Below are 22,441 nucleotides of genomic sequence, written 5' to 3' on the forward strand. Positions count from 1 at the left end.
GAGGCCAAATGGCCCACAGAGTCTAAAATATTTACCAGAGTCTAAAATATTTACGATCTGGCTTTTTACACATGAAGTTTGCTGCCCCCCCGGCCTAAACCAGGTGTTCCCCGTCTTTACGTATTTAAGAATCACCTGGAGAGCTTGTTTAAAATGAAGCGTTCTTTGTTCCACCCTGGTCTTTTCAATCTGGGTGGGGGCTTACGGATGGGAGTTTTAAGAACAAGCTCCCCAGGTGATTCTGGTGTAGGTGGTCCTGGCAACCACTAGAGACACATCAGTGTAAGGCTGGTAGGAGGACAAGATCGTTCTTAGTTATGGAGAAGCCCGGGGTGGGTGATTCCTTTTGAAACTGTCGTTCTGTGGCCGTGGTGGACTCAGCTTCGCCCTCACTTGAACAGTGCTTCCATTAACACATGTAACCCTCCGCAGTGTGAGAGGAAAGAGGAGTTCATTGAAAGAATCAAACAGCTGGACATTGAGACCCAGGCTGGCATCGTGGCCCATATCCAGGAGGTAGGTGCGTGGCCTCGTGGAGGGCTCAGCCGTGGACTGCTGCTCCCGTGGTAGCCGGGAGGCAAAACTTCTCTATGAGTGGAAACATTTAAAGAATACATCACTCATTATGATTTTGCTAATCTTAGGTTTCAGACACCACAGACACATTGATTCTATTTGGAAAGATAGCCATCAATCAGCCAGCTAAAATAAAATGAGAGTAAAAATAAAAATTAAAAAAAAAAAAACACCTCAATCAAGTCGTCTTTTGTCTCCTTCTTTTTGCCTAATATGGACTCAGACTATTTTTAAGAGCTGTCAAGTGGTTGAGGCTCAGAATTTGATTTACAGGCCCTGAAAATGTATTCTGGCAAATGTCACCCTGCTTTGAACGGTTGATCTGTATAGAATAGAGAGATTCTCTGCTTCTGTCAGTGACATGGCAGAGACAAGCTGACATCACTTGGGAATCAAAACCAGCAAGTCCCAGAAAGACCGCCTTGGGAGACTTGGCCCAGCCCCAACTCAGGCCCCCTAGCGAGGGGTTGGGAGGGCTCTGCACTGAGCTTCAGCGGAGTGGAGGAGGAGGAGCCCCTGGCCTTTGAGGCCTGACCTTCCCGGCCCTTTGCCGTTGATGTTGACAGAGGTGGTATCAGCTAAGGAGGCGGCCACCCTGGGGGACGGTATCCAGGTGGAAATTTACTTTCCTGACCTCCACTTCCACTCTCCTTTCAAAATAAGCATTGTGTGCTTTAATTACTTTAGGGGATATGGGTTCAGCAGTCAGTGTCATTGGACAGATGAGATAAATGCATGAAGAAGATTTGCATGCCCAGGAAGTGGTGTGTGATTGGCAGAGGCAGCTGAGCACAGGACTCCCTGGGTTGATATTGGGGAGAAGCTGTAGCTGGGCTACCAGCTTCCACAGCTGGCTGGGGCGGTTGCACCTGGGCTTCAGAATTCCCTGGGTGCTTTTTAAAAATTTGGGTGCTGGGCTCCATGAGAGACCCACTGAATCAGACTCGGGGAGGAGGGGGCATAAGCATTTCAATAAAAGCTCAGCAAGTGGCTCTGGTGCAGCCAGGCTGAGCCCCTGAAGCCCAGCCACACCACCCTTTACAGAGGCCCTGAGATGTCCAAGGACTTTCCCCAGCATTGGGTCTGGACCAGGCCTAGAACCAGCCTCTCAATCCTGTGCCCTTAGGGTGCTCTGAATCATGGGATACGATTTCTCCTAATTCTCAGATCACCTGTATCCAAACTTGGCCTTTTAAGGTGGGGAGAGGTAAGAAGGTGGTGTCTTTTCAAATTTTGAGAAATTGAAGGGCCTTTGCTGACAGGATTCTGTCTGCTTTTTATCTTATGGGTTTGTCTTTTTTTTTTTAAGAGACAGGGTCTCTCCCTGTCACCCAGGCTGGAGTGCAGTGTGTGATCATAGCTCACTGCAACCTCAAACTCCTGGCCTCAAGTGGTCCTCCTGCCCCAGCCTCCCAAGTAGCTGGGACCACAGGTGCATGCCACCTCGCCCGGCTAATTTTTAAAGTTTTTGTAGAGATGGGGTCTTACTGTGTTGCTCAAGCTGAGTTTTTTTTGTTTTCTCTACCTCTGTTGATTGAATAAAGACTTCTTTGGGTGTGTTTCAGAGTAGATACCCCTGATTTCATTCTTTTTGTTTTCCTCATTTGAGGCCTGAGCACTATGGTATCTTTCTTCCAAAATTGAGAGGAGAAGAGCTCAAAATAGATCCTGTCTCCTGTGGCAGATCTGGGGGTGTGCGTTGAGAGGCTGCTTCACGTAGACAGAGCTGTGTATCTCCACTCCCTGGCCAGGGAAAGGGGCACAAAGAGGCTGTCTTCGGTGGCCCGTGGGAAGGAGATGCACCCTTCCCTGAAAATTGTTTGATTATGAATAGTTCCAAAAAACAACCCAAGATTGCTTTGTACACAACATTGTGACATAAGATTAATATTTTTGCTCTGTTCGCATAGATTTTAAGAAGTAACATACAGTCCCTTTCCTCATTCTCTCACCCTGAAGCTTTCCTTCTTTGTATTCTACATTGATGTAGCTCCAGTGAAGATATCTTATCCCAGGACCCTATAGGGAAATAATTGTAAGGCGTGCTTTCTGGTCCCCTTGAAAATCAGCATCCTCTTTGACCCAGTTCTGAAAGCAGAAGTGGTTTGTATGAGCAGGGCTCTGCTGAAGGGTTTGGTCGCACTTGCGTAGGGCACCCTTTTGCTGGCCGCAGTAAATTTGTCACTGAGGGATTAGTAAGGTTGATTGGAAGGAGATGCTGTTTGCAGTGTGAGGGAAGTGGGCGCCCGTCTCTGCTGCCCCTGCAGTGCCCTGCCATGTGTGCCCACAGGTGACTCACAACCAAGAGAACGTGTTTGACCTGCAGTGGCTGGAGCTGCCCGACGTGGCTCCGGAGGAGCTGGAGGCCCTCTCGAGGAGCATGGTGCTCCACCTGCGGAGGCTCATCGACCAGCGGGACGAGTGCACCGAGGTGCGTCCGCTGGTTGGCAGCTCGGTCAGCCTGGGAAGGGGCTCAGGTCCCTTCATCTCCTCTCCATCTTCAGCCTAGACGCCTCGGTCCTGCTGCTGAGGTTCTGGTGGGGGTAGGACGTGCGTGCTTTCCCTGGTTATGGCCCCTGCAGTGCATGGTCACCTTGGGCCTGTGGGAGGATACAGGGAATCAGGACGTGGAGCTTGGGGCCCTCCTCCTTTGTACACTCCCTTTTGTTTCACTAAATATTTCACCTCTTTTCAAAACCTATGCCAGCCTTCTCCCACCTTTCTCCTCGTTTCTTAGTCTCGGCTGAAATATCTGTCTTTTGGCGGTTTCTTCACCCTGTTCAAGCTCAGGCGTTGTGCTGGTTAACCCCGTTTGTTCTCCTCCATCCCCCTCTCTGCCCGGCTGCAGCTGATCGTGGACCTCACTCAGGAACGGGACTACCTGCAGGCACAGCATCCACCCAGCCCTGTCAAGTCCTCCAGCGCTGACTCCACTCCCAGCCCCACCAGCAGCCTCTCCAGCGAAGACAAGCAGCACCTGGCCGTGGAGCTGGCCGACACCAAGGCCAGGCTGCGGCGCGTCAGGCAGGAGCTGTGAGTCCCCGGCTGCTTCTCCTATCTTTGTGTGTGTTGCAGACATGTTTCTGGTGTGGCCTCGACTCACATGTGTGGTGCTGCCAATGGCACAGCTCTGACATGCACCCCGGAGTCAGCTGGGGTCTGCCGTGAGCTTACTCTTTGACCTCGGACTAGCTGCCTCCCCTTCCGAGGCCCACACAGGGATGAGGGCAGGGGTTCTTCCTGGTCTTCAGGGTTTCCTCCAGTCCAGACAGTGGGAGTTGTCCACAGAAGCAGCCTCCAGTCCATGCTCAGCTCCAGCTTGGGGCCGGGACCACCACACCTGATGTGTTTTCTTGGCTGGAGGGGGGAGGTGCCCCTCCTTCCCTCCAATCTGGTGAGCCTGTTCTCCCAGTTTCCTGCAGCTGATGGATGTCACCTGTGGAGCCTGGCTGTGGAGTGGTACAGCTGCCGCTGGGGTCTCCTTACCCGCCCCACACACTTGGAGGGAGACCTGAGTGGCGGATGGACATAGTTTAAGGGCCGGTGTTGCAAACTTACGAAAAGAAAAGAATTTTGAGTCGGTAACATTTTTGCAGGCCCCATAAGCAGATCGCCTCCCCACCGCCCAAATCCTGGGTCCTTTCCTTTTCCCACTGGTCTTAGGAAGTGGCAGCCTGCTCTCAGGGCTGCTTGTTGAGGAAGCTGCCTCCCACACTCTTTCCCCTTACTGCGTCTGCAGGGAGGATAAGACAGAGCAGCTTGTAGACACCAGACATGAGGTGGACCAGCTGGTGCTGGAACTGCAGAAAGTTAAGCAGGAGGTGAGTCGGGGGCCTGAGTCTGTGTGTCCTGGGGGTGGCAGGGCTGGAGTGTCCAGTAAAGGGGCCCAGAGGGTCAGGAGCTCAACAGCAGCGCTTTTAAGCCACCCAAGAGCCACTTGTCCTGAGCACGGCTATGGGGATGACCCTGTTTCTTAGTGACAGCAGGTGGGGATCCCATGTGGTGGCGGCACATGGAGGCCCCTGGCCGTTAGGAGCTGGCTTGTCCTGGGCCATCGTGGAGACACCATGCAGGAGGGCATTGACCTTTCTGCCCTCCCTAGAGGATGCCCTAAGCTAGGTTCTCCTGCCTTTGTCCACCTTCCAGAACATCCAGCTAGCGGCAGACGCCCGGTCTGCTCGTGCCTATCGAGACGAGCTGGATTCCCTGCGGGAGAAGGCGAACCGCGTGGAGAGGCTGGAGCTAGAGCTGAGCCGCTGCAAGGAGAAGCTGCACGACGTGGACTTCTACAAGGCCCGCATGGAGGTAGGCAGCCTTGCTGTGAGTCCCCTGGACGGGGCTGCTGGAAATTCCTCAGAAGCAGATTCAGACTGACCTGTCCTTGGGGGCTTGGGGGAGCGGAGCCACAGCTGTCTCAGCAGACGCTTCCCAGGGGCACCTCAGCCTGGGCTTCCCGGTGCCCCGCTCTTGCTCCTCATCATCCCCCAGTCAGTAGGGGAGGGGAAGGAGTGTCATTGGTTGGTGTAAGGCAGTGATTCCTTTCAGGTTTTCTCCTGCCCCCACCTCATGGCATTATGATCACCTTCTATCCGTGTGCATCTTTTAAAAGACTTCTTGCAATTTCTGTGGCTGATTTGCTAGGACTGTTTCCTCATCTGTGGGAATGACGGGCAACCAGGTGCAGCGGCTCACGCCTATATTCCCAGCACTTTGGGAGACCAAGGTGGGAGGATTGCTTGAGGCCAGGAGTTTGACATCAGCCTGGGCAACATAGCAAGACTCTGTCTCTACAAAAAATAAAAAAATTTAGCCAGGCATAGGTGCCTGTAGTCCCAGCTACTCAGGAGGCTGAGGCAGGAGGAGTGCTTGAACCTGGGATGTCGAGGCTGCAATGAGCTATGATTGCACTGCTGCACTCCAGCCTAGGTGGCAGAGAGGAACCCTGTCCCTAAAAATAAAATAGGAATACTGTTATGGCTCTATGAGGTTTCAAAGATGTAACTGGTGTTGGGCAAGCCCCATAGTAAGCCATCAGCCAGTGGAGGCTACTCTAACCATCTTTATTTTAAATCTTATCAAGGTTCTGGGAAAAATGCAGGTGAAAGTCAAGGCTACATAGAAACCCAGACCCAGGTGAGGTCTCTGATGCTTTGACCACTCACCCTGACAACCTCATGTCAGTAGCAGCTTCCGGGACCCTCTTTTCTGAGGATTTAGGAATTTTTTTCCCATTGCCTATTCCAAGGGGGGCTGGAAGTGGTTAGAAAACGTGAGCTGAGTGAATTCAGAATACTGGCACCCATTGAGTGGACTTGTTCAAGGCTAAGAAATAATCCCAACATCTCTCCTACCAGCCAGAAGGGCTTCTTAGGCCACCAAATGCAGAGCACCGTATTGCCCTCTCCCTGCCGTGGAGCTGTCGGGCTTGCCGGGGGGAAGGCTGTGGGCCCAGGATCTCCACATGCTCTGTGCTGCGCTGGGCCCTGGAGGCCCTGGGACTGGGCAAGGTGGGTTGGCGAGGCTGTGGCGAGGGCTTGTCTGTTTCTCAGACCCACTCAGGGAGTGTCCCCTGAGGAATGTGAGCCATACGCTAAGGCTCCTTACCTCCTGCTGAGGAGGCATCCTGGAGGCTGTGCAAAGCCAGCCCGCGCCTGGGTGAGGGGTGGGGAGGGTAGACCATTTCTCAGCTTTGTCCTGGAGATGGGCCACTGGTTCTGGGTGATGAGAGGCACGAATCCCCGGCACAGATGTGTTCCAGGACATGGGCAGCTTCTGATGGCTGCATTGCTTACTGGAAATGTCCTGGGTGGGAGGGCTGGGGATTGTCATGCACAAACCACCACCTCAGCAGCTCCTCCTGCACATGGGGGACCTCATGCAGCCCCAGAGTGGGGTCATGGATGGAACGTGACTCCCACATCTCACCCCGTACCCTGATTTGTGGAGGAAGGTGGGTTTGGGAATCCCGTCTCCATGTTCGTTCCTGGCCTTGTGGGAGCAGCCTTGCTGAGTCACATAGACGCGTCTGCCCAGCACCCGCCTGCGTGGTAACTGAGCCCTGCACCGGGAGCAGAGGATCTAGAAACACACAAGCTGTGCCCTCTGCGTCAGGGACTTCTTGGAGTTTTAGAGAGGTTTCCATAGTTTCCAGTGTCACGCCTCTGTGAAGTGACAGAAGTATTTTTCACATTAACGACTTTCATAATGGAAAATTACCATGAGATTTATAATGCCTTAGATTTCGTATTCACTTTATTAATCACAAGAGAAAGAGAAATAGTGTCTATCTGCATGAGACATTTACTCAGGGATAGGTAGTGACACAAACGTGGGTTTGCAGACACTGAGCTGCAAACACAGGTGATTAACTGGGCATGGTCAGTTGAGTCCAGGCCACTGTTGAGAGGAGTGAGCTGTACTCCCTTCGGATGCCCATAGTGTCAGGAATTAGATAAATGGTGGAGGACACCTGTCCTCAGATTGGAATAGTTACAACAGCCTAGCAAACCGTCTTCAGTCCTCATAGGATGCTTAGAACAATTTGGGATTCCCTCCCTTGTCCCTCTTCCAGACTTGAAACCTTTCCGATTGTGAGTGACTTTGCCTTCTTCATGCAGTGACGTTAATTGAGCAGCATGGATACAGTCATGGAAGAGACAGCTGGACCCACAGGGCTTAGCCTCTGGGGAGGGAAGCAGGCAGGCAGCACATTGTTAGGACGCAGCACCATCAGTGCTGTGCTGGGGGTCACAGAGGAGGGTGCCTCACCCAAACATGGCTGGGGCCAGGGGTGGGGGTGCTGTTGAAAGTGAGGCCTGAAATAGCTAGGAGTTAACCAAGCAGGGAGAGCCAGGCAGCGGGAGGAGCAAAGGCCTGGAAGCCCGAGAAAGCAGCGTGCAGGAGGGACACCTGAGGTCAGGGCCACAAGGTCCTGGTGTGTCCGGGTGGACAGTGAGAGGTGAGGCTGGAGGGGCTCTCAGGGCCCAGCCATGGAGGGTGTGCAGCGTGCATCGTGCCCATCAAGCATTTTCACGAGGCGGGTGGTGTGGGGTGTTTCAGAACATTTAAGCACTCAGGCTACGTGGCCCTAAGTCTGCCCGATGCACGAGCCCTGCTTTCTACCACTGCTTCCCCGAGTCCCAGCGGACGAGGAACCCTGGCCCAGGAGTTTGGTTTGTGTCTTCTTGGGCATGTTCTCAGCATGTAGAGCAGTTCTGGCCCCTGGGAGGTGTTGGAGAGACATTTGCTGAGTGAATCTGGAGCTGGCTTTGGGCAGTGCTGCATTTGCAGAGCTGGTGGCTGCTCTGCTGCATTGGAGACCCCACCTTCTCAGATACCTGCAGAAGCCGAGTATGGGAGCACAGGGCTCTTGGGGCGGGCCTCCCACCTGAGCACTCAGGTGTGTGTTAGACTTAACTTAGAATGCAGCTCAGAGGCCTGGAGCTGAGCTGCTTTGAGATGGGAGCCAGGTACCATCTGAGCCTTGCTGGGGTTGAGGTGAACCCTTGCCCCCAGTGGCAGATGCCTGGGCCAGTCACTCCCTCCAGTGCTGAGTGGGCTTCATGTCAAGGCCCAGCGCTGCCTTAATGCACAGGTGACTTTGATGGGCCCGTGTTTGCTTTTAATAAATGTGTGCCCAGCTTTATATGAAAATCCAGGGTTTTCAGGGTGTAGCGATGCACATTTCCAGGGAATTTGCCCTGAGATTCCTTAAGAACAGTTCCTATGCAATTAAAAGCAGACAGCACCATGAAGAAATGCATCTGTGGCCCAGGCATGGTGGCCCATGCCTATAATCTCAGCACTTTGGGAGGACAAGGCAGGCAGATCTCTTGAGCCCAGGAGTTCAAGACCAGCCTGGGCAACATGGTGAAACCCCACCTCTACAAGGAAATGCCAAAAATATTAGCCGGCTCTGGTGGCAGGCAGCTGTGGTCCCAACTCTTGGGAGTCTGAAGTGGGAGGATTGCTTGAGCCTTGGAGGAGGCTGAGGTTGTGGTGAGCCAAGATCGTGCCACTGCACCCCAGCCTGGGCGACAGAGTGAGACCCTCTCTCAAAAAAAAAAAAGAAATGCATCTGTGAATTGAGGTTGACTCGCAGGTGGTAAAATTTTAAATTAGAAAAGACCCAAGTACAAGGTATGTTTATCCAGAAAATAAAAATGAAGTGGTTAGAGAGATGGATAGATGGATGGATATGTGATAAAGCACATACAGCAAAAATTCTAATTGTAGAATCTAGGTTGTGTGTGTATGGGTGTGTATGATACAATTATTTCGACCTTTCAGGAAATTTTATATTTTTTATAATAAAATGTTAGAAGAGGTATTCCAAATAAAAGGTCAGTGGGACCACAGGCACTTTGCCTCAGCTCACACCTGGTCAACCACATCCATTGTGAAAACAGTTAAAAATATTGATCAGTTTAAAGCTGTGAAGCAGCTTCCCATAAGTCTCAGCTCCTCATTTCTCAATTTCTCAAGATGTGGTCTGTGTCTGCCTATATCAGGATCAGCCGAGGGTTTGTGTTTAAAATGCAGATTCCTGGGTCCCACCCTAGACCCTAGGGAGTAAGGGCAGGCCCTAGAAATCTGCATTTTACAGGCCCTCTCCCAGGCCATCTTGCCCCCCTTAAAAAAATAACCTTTACTTTTAAAAAATTAATATGTGCGTTATAGGAAACTGAAAAAGACAAGCAAAGAACAAAGTCCTCCAGAATCACAAGCAGTTTACAGTTTGCCGTGTCCTTCTGTGTCCTGTGTGTGCACACAGCATCGTTTTACATGGTTGAGAGCGTGCAGTATATGTCATGCTTTTTCACACATCATGAATATTTACCAATTCGAAATCCCAAAGCTGTATGAGTATTTTGATAACCAAGAATACACTACACCAACTCAATCTGTTAGGAAAAAATGTAATCCTGCCTTTCTTTGGACATAAATTTCACAGATGACAAAAATGGCAACAGGCTTCTAGAAAAAATTGTTGGCAGAGTTAATGTTAAAATACTATATTCCCTTAAGGCTCAGTTTAAAATGAGACATAAAGCAACAGGGTACACTATGTTTCGAAGAGAATTCATTAGCAGGTCTATACCATTAAAATATTAGCAAGAAGGTTCCATTGAATTACTTAATGTATTCCTATAGTACAGCCAAAAGAGATGCACATACGTCAGTGGCTGTCATCCAAATGGAAATATGAACACATCTGCGTGTGTCTCTCTCTTTATACTTCTTGGATTCCTCCCAAGCTGGAGGAATATGGTTGCAGATGAACAGAGTGCTTTTTTTCCCCCTGAGGCTCTTCACTCGTGGATTCCCTCTGGAAAGGCAGGGTTTGCAGAGGCAAGGGCCAGTCTGTGGGTGGAGTGTGGCCAGAGGCTTTTTGTGTGGACCTTGAGCCCCAGCAGGCGGGACTCTTACTTGACTGCATGTACACAGAGCCTGGCACACACAAGGCACTTGGTAATCACGCCACACTTTACTCTGCAGTTAAAAGGCTTGCAGTCTGGGGAGGAGGGAAGGGGAGGAATCATGAGTTTTTCGACTCCTTGGGATTGGAGACAGGGCTGTTAGGTGAGATGGGCAGGAGAGCAGAGAGGTTATTGCATTCGTGCCAGCTCGAATTGATGCAGCACTTGCAGGTACAGTGGGAGAGACTGGTGGCCGGGTCCGCCCAGACAGGCTGCCCCGTCTAACCTGGAAAGCACATCGGTGTGCATCACCAAAGGGAGAGCACGTCCTGCCATGTGGGAGGACAAGATAAAGGACCCAGGCTTCGGGGCAAGGGCAGATGGATTTTGGTTACAAAAGCATGGAACACAAATGTACATGGTTTGTTTTCAAAAGTCTGGCAGCTATTTTTGCTCCCAGCCTAGCTTATATAAGAGGTGAAAAAACAAAATGAACAGCAGAGTAGGTGTCCCTCGGTCCAGGAGGAAGCGTGCAGCCGGGCGTGGGGTGTCCCTGACTTCCCTTTGTAAACAGTAGTTCTGCTCAGTGCTGTCCAGGGCACGGGGGTTGCTCTCAGGGCTGCGTGGGAGGAGGACGAAGGCAGAGAACTGGAAGGTTCTCTTTCCCCATATTTTAAAATTGGCTGAAAGTTTCTACTGCAGGCAAAGGGCAGATGCATAGATGCTGTGTGCATCCTGAGCGGAGTGGATGTGGCCTCTCTCTGCTCCTGTGTGATTTACGGCTCTCTAGGCTGTGCTGGCTCCCAAAGAGCCCGAGGGGCAGAGACCTAGCTGGGCACAGTCTATACCCAGCTTGCCAGGTGTTGGGCAAGTGTTGTCCCCATCTGTCAAAGTAGGGGGTGCTCTCGGGCATGTCTGAGACCTTGGCATCCTGTGATATAGGAGCATGTTTGCAATGGGCTTATCCTGGGGTGCACCTGTCCACGGGGAGTCTCCCCAACAGGGAGCTGCCCCAAGGAGGTGGGGACCGTGGAAGAGATCTCTGCAGTGAGGGGTCAGCCAGAGGGACAGAAAGGGTTGTTGGCCAGCACCGGCCAGTGAGGAACTGGGCTAGTGATCATTCTCAGAATGTGTGTCTTTCTCTCTCCTCTCGCTCACACGCGCACACACACATGTGCACATGCACACTCCCCCCACCCCACCATGGTGACCAGGAATGGGGTGGGGCAGGAGCTCTGCTGTGGCCTGGTCTGCCTTACCCATGGCGCCTGGAGATAGGGCCACAGCTCCTCTGCCCTCCTCCAGCCTCCTCTGGCCCCAGGCAGCGTCTCCTGCAGCTCTCAGAGGTCTCAGTCATCTTCGGGAGGAAAAGGTGCTTGGGACATGTTTGTTGATTTGAGTGGTGTCTTAGGGCCCCTGAGGCTCTCCCATCTTTAACTTAAAACAGACCTTTCCACTTTCCTCTGATTCTCTCCAGCTGCCTCTCCCTGGGCTCAAAGGCAGACCTGTGTGAAAGCAGTGTCAGCTGTGGGCCCATTTCCCCCAGTCTGGGGCCACCTGCCATGCCTGCAACCCCGCTCCCCCCACTTACCAAAGCCACTCTTGTCAACGAAGGGTGCTCCTGACATGGACATATCCGGCAAGCTCTCCTCAGCCCCCGCCCCTCCTACCACTTCCTCCCTGAGCTTCCACTCTCCCCACTCCTGGACTCACCCTCCCCTCGCAGGCCCACCCCTCAGTATCAGGGCCCTCATTCACTCCTCGCCCTCTGTTCCTCCTCTGGGCTTTCTCCAGGGATGGCTCACCTGCCCCGCCCCCTTCCCTTAGCCCACACACATAGACCCTCGAGTCCCAGATCTTAATCCTTGGCTGAGGCTCTGTCTTGTGCTCCAGGCCTCAGTGTACCCGGGTCGTCCAGAGACATCTCAAGGCCAGTGTGTTCAGAGTCATTGTCTTTCCCTCCACACCTGCCTGTCGTGTCTCTGATCTGGAGTCACATCCACTCGGGTGCTCAAGCCAGAGCACAGGGCCACCTTGGTTCTTTGTCTTCCTCCCCATCCCCCCGTCCCCAGTCCAGGTGCCCCTCCTGTTTGTAAGCCTGTTTCTCACCTCCCAGCATGTCCTTGTCCAGAGGCGGGTGTTGAAGAGTGTGCCTCAGCCTCACTGACATCCTTACTCATGTTACTCCAGAGTCGGCCCGCGGAGTGCCTCCCTAATGGTCTGGACTGGCCGGTCTGCCTCTGTCTGTCCTGCTGCAGAGGCCTTTGCAGCCACTCTCCATGGCTCCTGGGTAAAATCCACACTGTGCCCTCGTCTGCCACTCCCCGCTTCAGCTCCCCCAGGACTCCTGGTGCTTTTGCACAAGTGCTTCCTCAACCCAGCCCCACTCTCTCTTCCCAGCTCACTCCTCGGACTCCGGGGCCAGGTCAGGGGTGGGGCACTGAACTGTGCAGGCTGCGTCTCCCAGCCTCCTGCTCCAGGCTTCCTTGAAACCCCTCCTGACTGCAGGCAGTGCTCATCACGTGGCACTTTCCTGTCTGTTTCCCAACCAGAGTGGGAGCTCTTTGAAGACAGGGTCTGTGCCTTACCGACCCCTGGTCCTCTGTGCCCCATGCACCTTCTGGCTCAGGGGTCAGCAGATGGCAGTCCCTGGGCAAACCCGGCCCCTGTGAGTTTTTATGAACACAGTTGTGTTGGAACACAGCTAACACCCATTTGTTGTCTCTTTTTGTGCTCCCTCTGTGGAGTTGAGTAGTTGTGACAGAGACTTAAAACCTGCAGAGCTGAAAACATTGCCTGACTGGGCCTTCACATTCTCAGGGTCTGGCCCAAATGAGGTGCACAATCGGGTCTTTCAGTGAGTGGTAACGACCTGTGTATCTGTGGAGCTTTCCCCACCTGCTAGGAATGGCGTCAGGCCCTAACTGCATCCATGCACTGAAGCTTCATGGTGGCTCTGCAGGTTTAGCAGCCACTGTCACTTCCTCCCCTCTTTTCAGATGAGGAAACTGACGATTGATTAATTAATAACTTGCCCACCATGGCAGTTGCTAAGCAGGGGGACCTGGGATGGGAATGACTGTCTGCCTCCAGACCTTGATGCTTGCTTGTGAATGAATGTGAGCTTCAGCCTTCACAGGAAGGAAGAAAAAGGGGGTATGGGAAGTGCTGAAAGAGGGGTACTCCTAGGAGAGGTGAGAGGCTGCCACTGTCTCGCCGTGGAGGCCTGAGGAAGGGCCCCAGCCTCCAGCAGCTCACGTTAGAGCTGACACATCATGTCATACTTAATCAGGGAATGTCAAGATTCAGGGCACTTACTAAGGACACCTTGAACTCAGGGAAGTCTTCTGTTCCCACCTGGGACTTTGTGTCTTCCTTGTTCCTTAATAACTGCTGAGGAGTTGTAATGAGGTTCAGCACACTTAAGACGTTGAACAGGACAGACCTGACGTTTGGTTTAAGGTTTAAGTCCCCCATGCTTCTCAAAGCGGGTGAAGTTTAAAAACAGGCAGGTCTTTGGTGAAGTTCAAGGGATGTCCATGAAGCTGGATGAGCAGGTAGAGTTCAGAGCGGGGGTGATGTTTCCTGGGTGGGTAGGAGGTCTGCCTGGCCTGAGTCAGCTGACCCAGATCCTCCCGACTGAGGATGCCCTGGGCTGCCCTCCTGCTGTGGCCCCCTTAGGGAACCGTATAGCATCGTGGTTGCTACCGAGCTCCCTGGCGGAAGACTGCCTGTTTGTTTGATTCCGCACCCTCTCTGGTGCTGTGTGCTCCTCAGGGGTCAGGAGGCACCCTAGAAGCCAGTCTTTGCTGTTAACATGATAGGTGCTCCGTGGGCAGTGCTGGGGGTGCTCTGTCGGTGTGAGTTGGTGGCGATGGCCGCTGGCGAGTTTGTAGGTCTCAGGCGCTGCACATGGAGTGTTTCACATGCATCATCCAAGCTCTGCATCACCCTGCCTTCAGGCCTGGCCTGTAAAGGAGGAATCCATGTTGAGAATGTATGTAACGGGAATCGGGGCCCGTTAGCTCCCGTGCCTAATCACTGCCCCAAGTCGCAGTGGCAGATTAGAAGTGAGCTCTTGAGCCTCCTGGACCAGCCCTCAGGCCTGGCCTGTGACTTCATGAGTCTGGTCCCGTCAGCTGTTTGCTGGGCTGGGTCGGGCCTTTAAATAGCGTCCTAGGTCACTTGTGGTCAGGGCCATGGTGGGGCGTTCTGGCCTTGGACAGCTACCCAGAGGTGTGGAATTGGGCTTCCCACTCCTCCTCACCGGGTGCCCGAGCGAACTCTGGGCTGGCTTTGGGAGCTTGGGCGCAGCTTCTGGATCTGGCTTCTCATTTCAGAGGTGGTGGTGCGGTGTGCAGGGCACTCGAGATGTTTCTGTTACCTTATATATAGTGGAGGTTGAAATGGCCAGAAAACCATGGCATGTTTGAGTAGCAGTTAGAAATCTCCTGTTCCATGCCATCTCCCACTCCTGGCCATCTCCATTTGTTCCGGGAAGTCTCTGAGTTCTTTAAGGTCCACCTCACATGCCGCCTTTGATTCCTCCTTGTGGCATGATTTGGCCAACTAGTGTTATTGAACACTTATGCGAGGCTCACAAGAGCAAGAGCACAACAGTCCTGCCTGGGGTTCCTGGTCTGGGGGAGGAACAGGCCGGCCTGCTGTGGCCTCAGAGCAGACCCAGGGAACACTAGGAGCCCAGAAGCCTGACTTGGGTGGGACACAGTGAATTCTCAAGCACTTCTCCTAGGGGACAACTCCGGCTGGGTCTTGAAGGCTGAATAGGAGTTGGTTGTGAGGGTGAAGCAGTGGGCAGCCTGTGCGGTGGTTGCTCAGGGCCTGAGGGTAGTGATGCTGGGGAGTGCTGGCGGTGGACCCTGCTGGAATGCTGGTTGGAACAGTGGGGGCAGTAGCCAGAGAGAAAAGGCCGGGCCTTCTTTCTGCTTTGAAGCCGGTCATTGTGCTCTGGCTTGTGTCGTTAGTACAATAGGGGCCTCTCACCCACACAAGCCCCTCGAGGGTGGGCTTCAAGGAGCTGAGGGCAGTGAGGAGAGCACGGGGTCTGCAGCCTGTCCAGCCCCAGCTTTGTACCTCACTAGGTTTGTGGCTTTGAGCTCATTATTTTTTCTGAGTTGGTCTTTCATCTGCAGGAAGGGACTGTCCCTGCCTCCCTCTGAGGGCCACTGTGAGTAAGGTAGGACATGGATTGCCTGGGGCAGGGCCAGCTACATAGTAGATGTGGTCTGTGCTGGGGACAGGCAGAGAGAGGGCACGCAGGTGAATCCAGAGACTTAATGCCCAAGCCCCTCACCGCCTGCCAGGCTTTGATCAAAGCTGCGTCCTCTGGCTAGAAAGTGTGTGGCTTCCCCTCCACCAGGAATCTTGGATTCTGGCCCACATAGGAAGATGAGCACATGGTGGATAAGCAGAAACTCCCAGCCTGGTTCCCAGTGTGATTCGTGAGTGGGACAAACCTCAGACAGCTCTGCCCACCGAAAGAAGCGTACAGGTTCCTGGCGTGTGCTGTTGGTAACCTGCGAAGGCATTTGGGGGAAGCTCAGTTCCTCACCAGATACCGAGCAGTGCTTGGAAGGGCCCAGGAGAAGAGAAACCAAGAAAGCCCTTAGCAAAGGAACAGTGGAGATGTGTGCCCCGGACCGACTTCTTCCCTTGTGCACATCACTGCCTGTGTCAAAAATAGATCCAGCGGACCCCTCAACTGTATACGTTTGTGGAGCTCACATTTGTGTGGTTTGCTGTGCTGAAACTTTACTGTCTTAAAGACCCCCATTTCCAGGAAACTGCCAGAACTTTTGTTATCTAAGAGCGTTTGTAAGATACTCAGATAGGAGCAGTGTATTGAATGAAAGTTTATCTGAATAGCTGCTTTTTTCTAGGCCCCACATCTGTAGAATGAATGTTGAATTAAGAGGTCTACTAGACTCAGACTGGAACCCAGGATTGACTCTCGACCCCATTCCTTCCTTGTTAAGGAAATGGGCTCAGGGTCCCCTTGTCCGTCCAGATGAGATTAGGCACGTCAAAGCCTTGGCACTATTCCCAGCCTATCTTGATTCATGGATTTTTTTTTCTTAGAGAAAGTCCATTGTCCTTGCCCGATTAAAAAGGGTGAAGATGGGCTGGGCACAGTGGCTTACGCCTGTAATCCCAGCATTTTAGGAGGCCAAGGCAGGTGGATCACCTGAGATCAGGAATTCGAGACCAGCCTGGACAACATGGTGAAACCTCATCTCTACTAAAGATACAAAATTAGCTGGGCGCGGTAGCAGGCGCCTGTAATCGCAGCTGCTTGGGAGGCTAAGGCAGGAGAATTGCTGAACCCAGGAGGTGGAGGTTGCAGTGAGCTGAGATTGCACCACTGCACCCCAGCCTGGGTGACAGAGTGAGATTCCGTCTCAAAAAAAAAAAAAGAAGTGGAGGAAAAACTCCCTGCCTCGGACTTCCCTCTAGATTGTTTGCTTGGGTCCAGATGCCTGAAAGAGTTTTGGTTTTAGAATTCCATCCTAACGACCCAGGTGCCTTTATCTGATGGTTCTCATGTATGTTTTTGCTAACCAGGAGCTGAGAGAAGATAATATCATTTTAATTGAAACCAAGGCCATGCTGGAGGAACAGCTGACTGCTGCTCGGGCCCGGGGCGATAAAGTCCATGAGCTGGAAAAGGAGAACCTGCAGCTGAAATCCAAGCTTCACGACCTGGAACTGGTACTGCGGGCTGTGCTGTTACTGCACTGAAAACAGATGGGGCTCGGGAACAGTGGCTCATGCCTGTAATCCCAGGACTTTGGGAGGCTAAGGTGGGAGGATCCCTTGAGCCCAGGAGTTCCACCCCTGGCAACCTAGCAAGACCCCATCTCTACAAAAACTAAATAATTGGGCATGGTGGTGTGAGCCTGTAGTCCCATCTACTTGGGAGAGACTGAGGCGGGAGGGTTGCTTGAGCCTGGGAGGTTGAGGCTGCCATGAGTCGTGATCACACCATTGCATTCCAGCCTGGGTGACAGAGCAAGACCCTGTCTCAGAAAAAAAAAAAAAAAAAAAAAAAAAAAAAACTGATTGGGGCAGGTTCAGGTTTATGCTGTGCCCTTCTCTGATAGTTTAGCTACTGAGTTTGTTGCTGCTACTGCCGCTGCTGCTGCCACCGCTACCTGCAATGACTTGTTGACTGTGGGGAGTAGCTTGCTAAAATCAGCAGACCTGAGTGGGTGCCACTTAACACCCACAAACAGCACTTCTGTATTGCTTTTCTGTAGGAATGAGTGTATGTGTGTGTCTTTTGCAAGAAGAGTCTTTGCTGGTGTTGATGGTGGGGGTGAGCTGTGATTTGTTAGCCTCTTAACAGCCTTAGAGGCCTGTTAGGGCTTCGCTAGAGCCACGAAGCTGCCCATCACTGCACACTTGCTTTAAAGCCCTGTGCAATATGTCACTTTGTTCAGACAGCATTCCGTTAGGGACCTCGGGTCTCTCTTCATAACCTAGGTAGCCAGGTCAGGGTACCTTTGAGTGGCTTCACCTCTCATAGCAGGGCCCTGTGTTGGGATGTTTCTATGCAGCTCTGTTTATTTGGAAGTGAGCCAGTACGTCTTCATCCACAGCACATGACGGTAGCTGTACAGGGGCTGGGGCTTGTGCAGAGGGATCCCCAGCTGTGCAGCCTCATTTCTTGCCTCTTCTTGCTTGCCCTAGGACCGGGACACAGATAAGAAACGAATTGAGGAGCTGCTGGAAGAAAACATGGTCCTTGAGATTGCACAGAAGCAGAGCATGAACGAATCTGCCCACCTTGGCTGGGAGCTGGAGCAGCTGTCCAAGAATGCAGACTTGTCAGATGGTAGGTAGCGCCTGATGCCGGAGAGCCAGCCTGGCCGTGGCCGCTGCTGCCTCCAGGGAGCTGAGTCCTGGGCTCTGAATCTGCCGTGTTAGCCCATCCATTCATCCCAGGCAAACATGATTTCCTTCAAGCTCCACTTGGAACTGTTTCATTACAGTTCTCCCCAGGGAAGACATGAGGGGTCTGGCAGCCTTGATGTCAGGACGCAAAACAGAAATTAAGTGTTGCCAGGTTTCCCAATTCCCATATGGACATTCCCAGGAGCTTCCAGATTATAGTGCACTGACACCCAGAGGCTCTCTTAGGCCATCTGTGGATGGCTGAAAGCCCTGGATGGCAGAAGCCATCACCAGTGGCCACGAATCCCTGCTATAAATGTACCCAGGGCGTCATTTCCTCCATTCATTTGCATAATTGGGCAAGATGGAGGCAGCCTGTTTTCTGCCTCCTGGGTGGGGAGGGTGCTAAGTGGCTGCTGCCTCTGAGACCCAGGTTCTCAGTGCCTCTGCCGGGCCTCTCCCTTTCCCTCTCCCTCCTGGGCTTGCTCTGCTGCCCACTGCCCTGCGCCCCGAGAGGAGGTGTCGGTCATGGGAAGTGTGGGCGGGGCTGCACTCAGCCCCCTGCGCAGGAAGCCTCAGCCCCGGCAAACAATGAGCCAGTTCCTGTGTTTGAAAATAGCACACGCTCACCGTTCCCGTGCACGTGATAGTGCAAGTTCATAGTTACTTAGACTTCCCAGGGTGTGATGGGGCTTTTGGCTTGTTTAGGGGGTGGCTTTAAAAAATTCTGATAGACATCTAAGCATTCTGGAAAGGTTATTGGAAATAGGTGAATATTTCTTGTATTTGGGGTTCCTATCAGTTCCGAACCTAAAACCAGTTTCTCTGTGAATCTGTGTGAGAAGTTAGCTGTCTGTGCTTTGATATCTGTGTGTAGCTCTAGGGCCTGAGGGCTGCACAAGGGGGATCCCCCAAATCCCTTGCCCCTGGAAGTCCAAGTTGGGGGCGCCCCCTGGTGGAGAAGAGAGGTGGTACAAGCAGCTAGGATGGTCTCCCATCAACTAAATATTTGTTAGAGACCATAGTGGCTGGTGAGAAGGCCGCACCGATTTAGACCATTTTGTATAATGTGTGAGCTCTTTAAAGTTAATACCGTGATTTATTCTTAGTGTTGTCAACTCCTAGTGCCTAGCTAGGAGCTGACATCATTCTAGTGTTTGCTAGAATGATGGCATCGTGCAAGCAAAGCCTGAGTGTATGGGGCAGTGGCTTCGAGAGCCAGAAAGACCTGGCATAAAGCCTTGGCTCCTCCACTGGTTAGCTGGGTGACCTAGGGCAAGTACTTAACCTCTTAAAACTTTAGTTTCCTTACCTGCAAAATAGGGGTAATGAACCTGCCTCGCAAGATGACTGTGAGGATGAGTGAGAGAAAACAGTGGAGCATGAACCCCGGCTCTGGCCCTTGGTGTGTTCCGTACAGGGCGGCCCTTCTTGTCTCTCTTACTAAGACATACCCAGTTACTCTGGTTGCTGCGGGGTGCTGACGAGATTTGCACTAGTAAAGAAACACTGGGCCGGGCAACAGTGGCTCATGCCTGTAATCCCAGCACTTTGAGAAATTAAGGTGGGCAGATCACTTGAGGTCAGGAGTTCGAGACCAGCCTGGCCAACATGGAGAAACACCCCCCCCCCCCACTAAAAGTAAAAAAATTAGCCAGGCGTGATGGTGCGCACCTGTAATCCTAGCTACTCAGGAGGCTGAGGCAGGAGAATCGCTTGAACCTGAGAGGTGGAGGTTACAGTGAGCCAAGATCACACCACTGCACTCCAGCCTGGGTGAGAGAGTGAGACTCTGTCTCAAAAAAAAGAAGACCGGGCGCGGTGGCTCACGCTTGTAATCCCAGCACTTTGGGAGGCCGAGGCGGGCGGATCACGAGGTCAGGAGATCAAGACTACCGTGAAACCCCGTTTCTACTAAAAATACAAAAAAATTAGCCGGGCGTAGTGGCGGGCGCCTGTAGTCCCAGCTACTCGGGAGGCTGAGGCAGGAGAATGGCGTGAACCCGGGAGGCGGAGCTTGCAGTGAGCCGAGATTGCACCACTGCACTCCAGCCTGGGCGACAGAGCGAGACTCCGTCTCAAAAAAAAAAAAAAAAAAAAGAGAAACACTGGCGTTTTAGTAGTAAACCACTGTGTCATTTTAATAGTCTTCAAGCCACTGACTTTAATGGAAGAGGAAATGAAACATCGATTCCATTGTTTAACTCATAGAACCTTAAAAATTATTCTCTGTGGTCAGGTAGGGAACGTGAAAAGGGATGGTGGTGATGGTTGCAGAAAAGTGTGCTGTACCTAATGCCACAGATCCAAACACTTTGAAATGGCTAAAATGGTACCTTTTAAATATATTTTTCTGTAATTTTAAAAATGGGTCCCCCCTATGAATTCTGCAGAGGCACTGTCCAGATGAACACAGGTTTTGAAATAACGGAGTCTTATTTGAGGCTTGGTGTTGAAGTTAGGTTAGTTTCATTTACAGCTTAGTTGGGACGGAGCCCTCCAACCATCCTTGTATGTGGAGTGCGTGTGTGTTTATGTGTGTGTCAGCACTGGGCTGGGGCCAGGGACACACTGTCCCCTCCACTTCTCACCTGTTGTTGGTTTGGGTCTTTAGGGCGTTCTGGCCTGTTGGGTGGTCCGTGTCGTTATCCTTGGTAGAGGATGAAGACTCAGAGGGAAATGAGACGCTGTTCAGTCTTTATGATCACCTGGGGGATCTGAACACACACATTTGCAGATTTATGTGTTTGCTGTGAAAGCCATCACCCCCCTGTACCCACAGCCCCTGGGGTGAAGAGGTAGGGGGAGGAATAGCCATGTTAGCAACAGTGTGGAAAGGCCCCAAGAGATGAGGATGTGGCACTGAGTTGGGTAAATGAGGGGTGGAAGAACCTGGCTCCCTTCCTAAGAGGGCTTTTGCATACCTTTTTTTTTCCCCCTTCCCGGAACAACCCCATGACTTACCTAAAATCATGCACCTGCTTGTGGCAGGAGGGGGCCAGGAACTCCCATGCGTGACTCAAGACTGTTCCCTTCTCCATTTGCATCTGAGCTGTTTAAAAGCAGAGTAGATAGTCTGCCTTTTAGTATTTTTAGCTTATTTTTCATCTCACTTAGAATTTTAAAAGTAATTTGCATATACTATCACAGTTTTCTTCAACATAATTGTGAAGTCACAGAAAGAAATCTCTGCATAGCGTCTCATCCAGGCTGACAAGTGCCCGGCACGTGTTCCAGTGTAGCTTTCTACCACCCGTGGCCAACGGGAGTGGTCAGTTACGTGCCCCTACCTGCTGAGCAGCCGCGATGTCCACTATGCTCTGGGGGGTATGGAAAACGTCACCTATGTGCCATCTCTATTAGCATCTTAAAATCCTTGATTGGACAGTTAGGATAGCAGCCTGATAGCCAAATGGTTCCCGTAAGTGACACAGCCCTTGCTTTGGCTCCTGGACTGTAACCTGCCACCTTCTTGAGACCTGGATTGCTGCCCTGACAGACCCCAGCAAAGCCTGCAGAGGAACCCTCAGGCACTGGAAGTGGAGGGGCAGGAGGGAGGGTCCCCAGCTGACCTGTGGGAGCTCCTCCCCAGCCCCTTAGACCCTGGACTCTGGGACTGATGACCGTCTCAGAGCTTGGGGCAGAGAGTGGAAGCAGAGGCCCACAGAACACTGGGCTCTGACTGGACTTTGTCTTCAGCCTCCAGGAAGTCGTTTGTGTTTGAGCTGAACGAATGTGCGTCCAGCCGCATCCTGAAGCTGGAGAAGGAGAACCAGAGCCTCCAGAGCACCATCCAGGGGCTGCGGGATGCGTCCCTGGTGCTGGAGGAGAGCGGCCTCAAGTGCGGGGAGCTGGAGAAGGAGAACCACCAGCTCAGCAAGAAGGTATCTTGGCCTCCTTAGGTCAGCGGGGAGGCACAGAGCCCTCGGGCACCCTCCCATCCTCCCCAGTGCTTGTCTGGAGCACGGACAAGCAGGCGGCCAGGTAGAGCATGCAGGTGTCAGGCAGTGGGCAGAATCCAGGTGCAGTCACCACTGATTATAATAGGAACGGGAGTGAGGACTGGGGAGAGCCAGAGGGAGTGTGGCCCTGTCCCTGCTCTGCTGCCTTTAGAGGATGACCCGGACATGTGACTTTCTTGTGCTTTGTTGTCTTCATCTGTGAAATGGGGTTGATGGGGTGCCTTCCTGTAAAAAGAAAACTCCCTTGTTCTCTTCCATGCCACTGCTCCCAGTACCTCACTGCTTGTACCAGGGGTGTGGGGTTTTCCCCATATCAAGCAATTCTCAAGTTCTTGGGGGACACCAGCTGGGTATCCTACAATTTAACTCAATTCTGACACTACAGACCCAGCAGCCTGAGGGCTCAGTCCCACCAGACTGCCTCCTACTTCAGGTGCCAATCCAAGTCCGGATTGTCACCTGTGCTTCTGACCGGCTGACTGTAGATCAGAGGTTCCCACCGCCCCCTTCGTGGGCTCCGCTATTGCCTAGATGGCTTAGTATTCCTTGTTTATGACGAAGTATACAAGG

The 22,441-nt window shown here is 52.4% G+C and overlaps 1 protein-coding gene across 5 annotated transcripts in view; it reads left to right on the top strand.

Annotated features, from left to right (window-relative positions):
* CCDC88C (coiled-coil domain containing 88C) overlaps positions 1-22,441 on the top strand; it is a 147,082-nt gene that overhangs the window by 74,840 nt on the left and 49,801 nt on the right. For all 5 annotated transcript variants that reach the window (XR_010122022.1, XM_055288402.2, XM_055288405.1 and 2 more), the window contains 8 exons: positions 433-516; positions 2,867-3,007; positions 3,425-3,609; positions 4,316-4,397; positions 4,723-4,881; positions 16,578-16,724; positions 17,706-17,850; positions 21,609-21,793. Coding sequence is in view for 4 of the 5 variants with exons in the window: in XM_055288402.2 (XP_055144377.1) it covers positions 433-516; positions 2,867-3,007; positions 3,425-3,609; positions 4,316-4,397; positions 4,723-4,881; positions 16,578-16,724; positions 17,706-17,850; positions 21,609-21,793 (1,128 nt within the window). In the remaining variant the exon portion in view is untranslated. The remainder of the gene's footprint in view (positions 1-432; positions 517-2,866; positions 3,008-3,424; positions 3,610-4,315; positions 4,398-4,722; positions 4,882-16,577; positions 16,725-17,705; positions 17,851-21,608; positions 21,794-22,441) is intronic.

This window comes from Symphalangus syndactylus, chromosome 8 (genome assembly GCF_028878055.3).
Source record: "Symphalangus syndactylus isolate Jambi chromosome 8, NHGRI_mSymSyn1-v2.1_pri, whole genome shotgun sequence".
NCBI lineage: Eukaryota > Metazoa > Chordata > Mammalia > Primates > Hylobatidae > Symphalangus > Symphalangus syndactylus.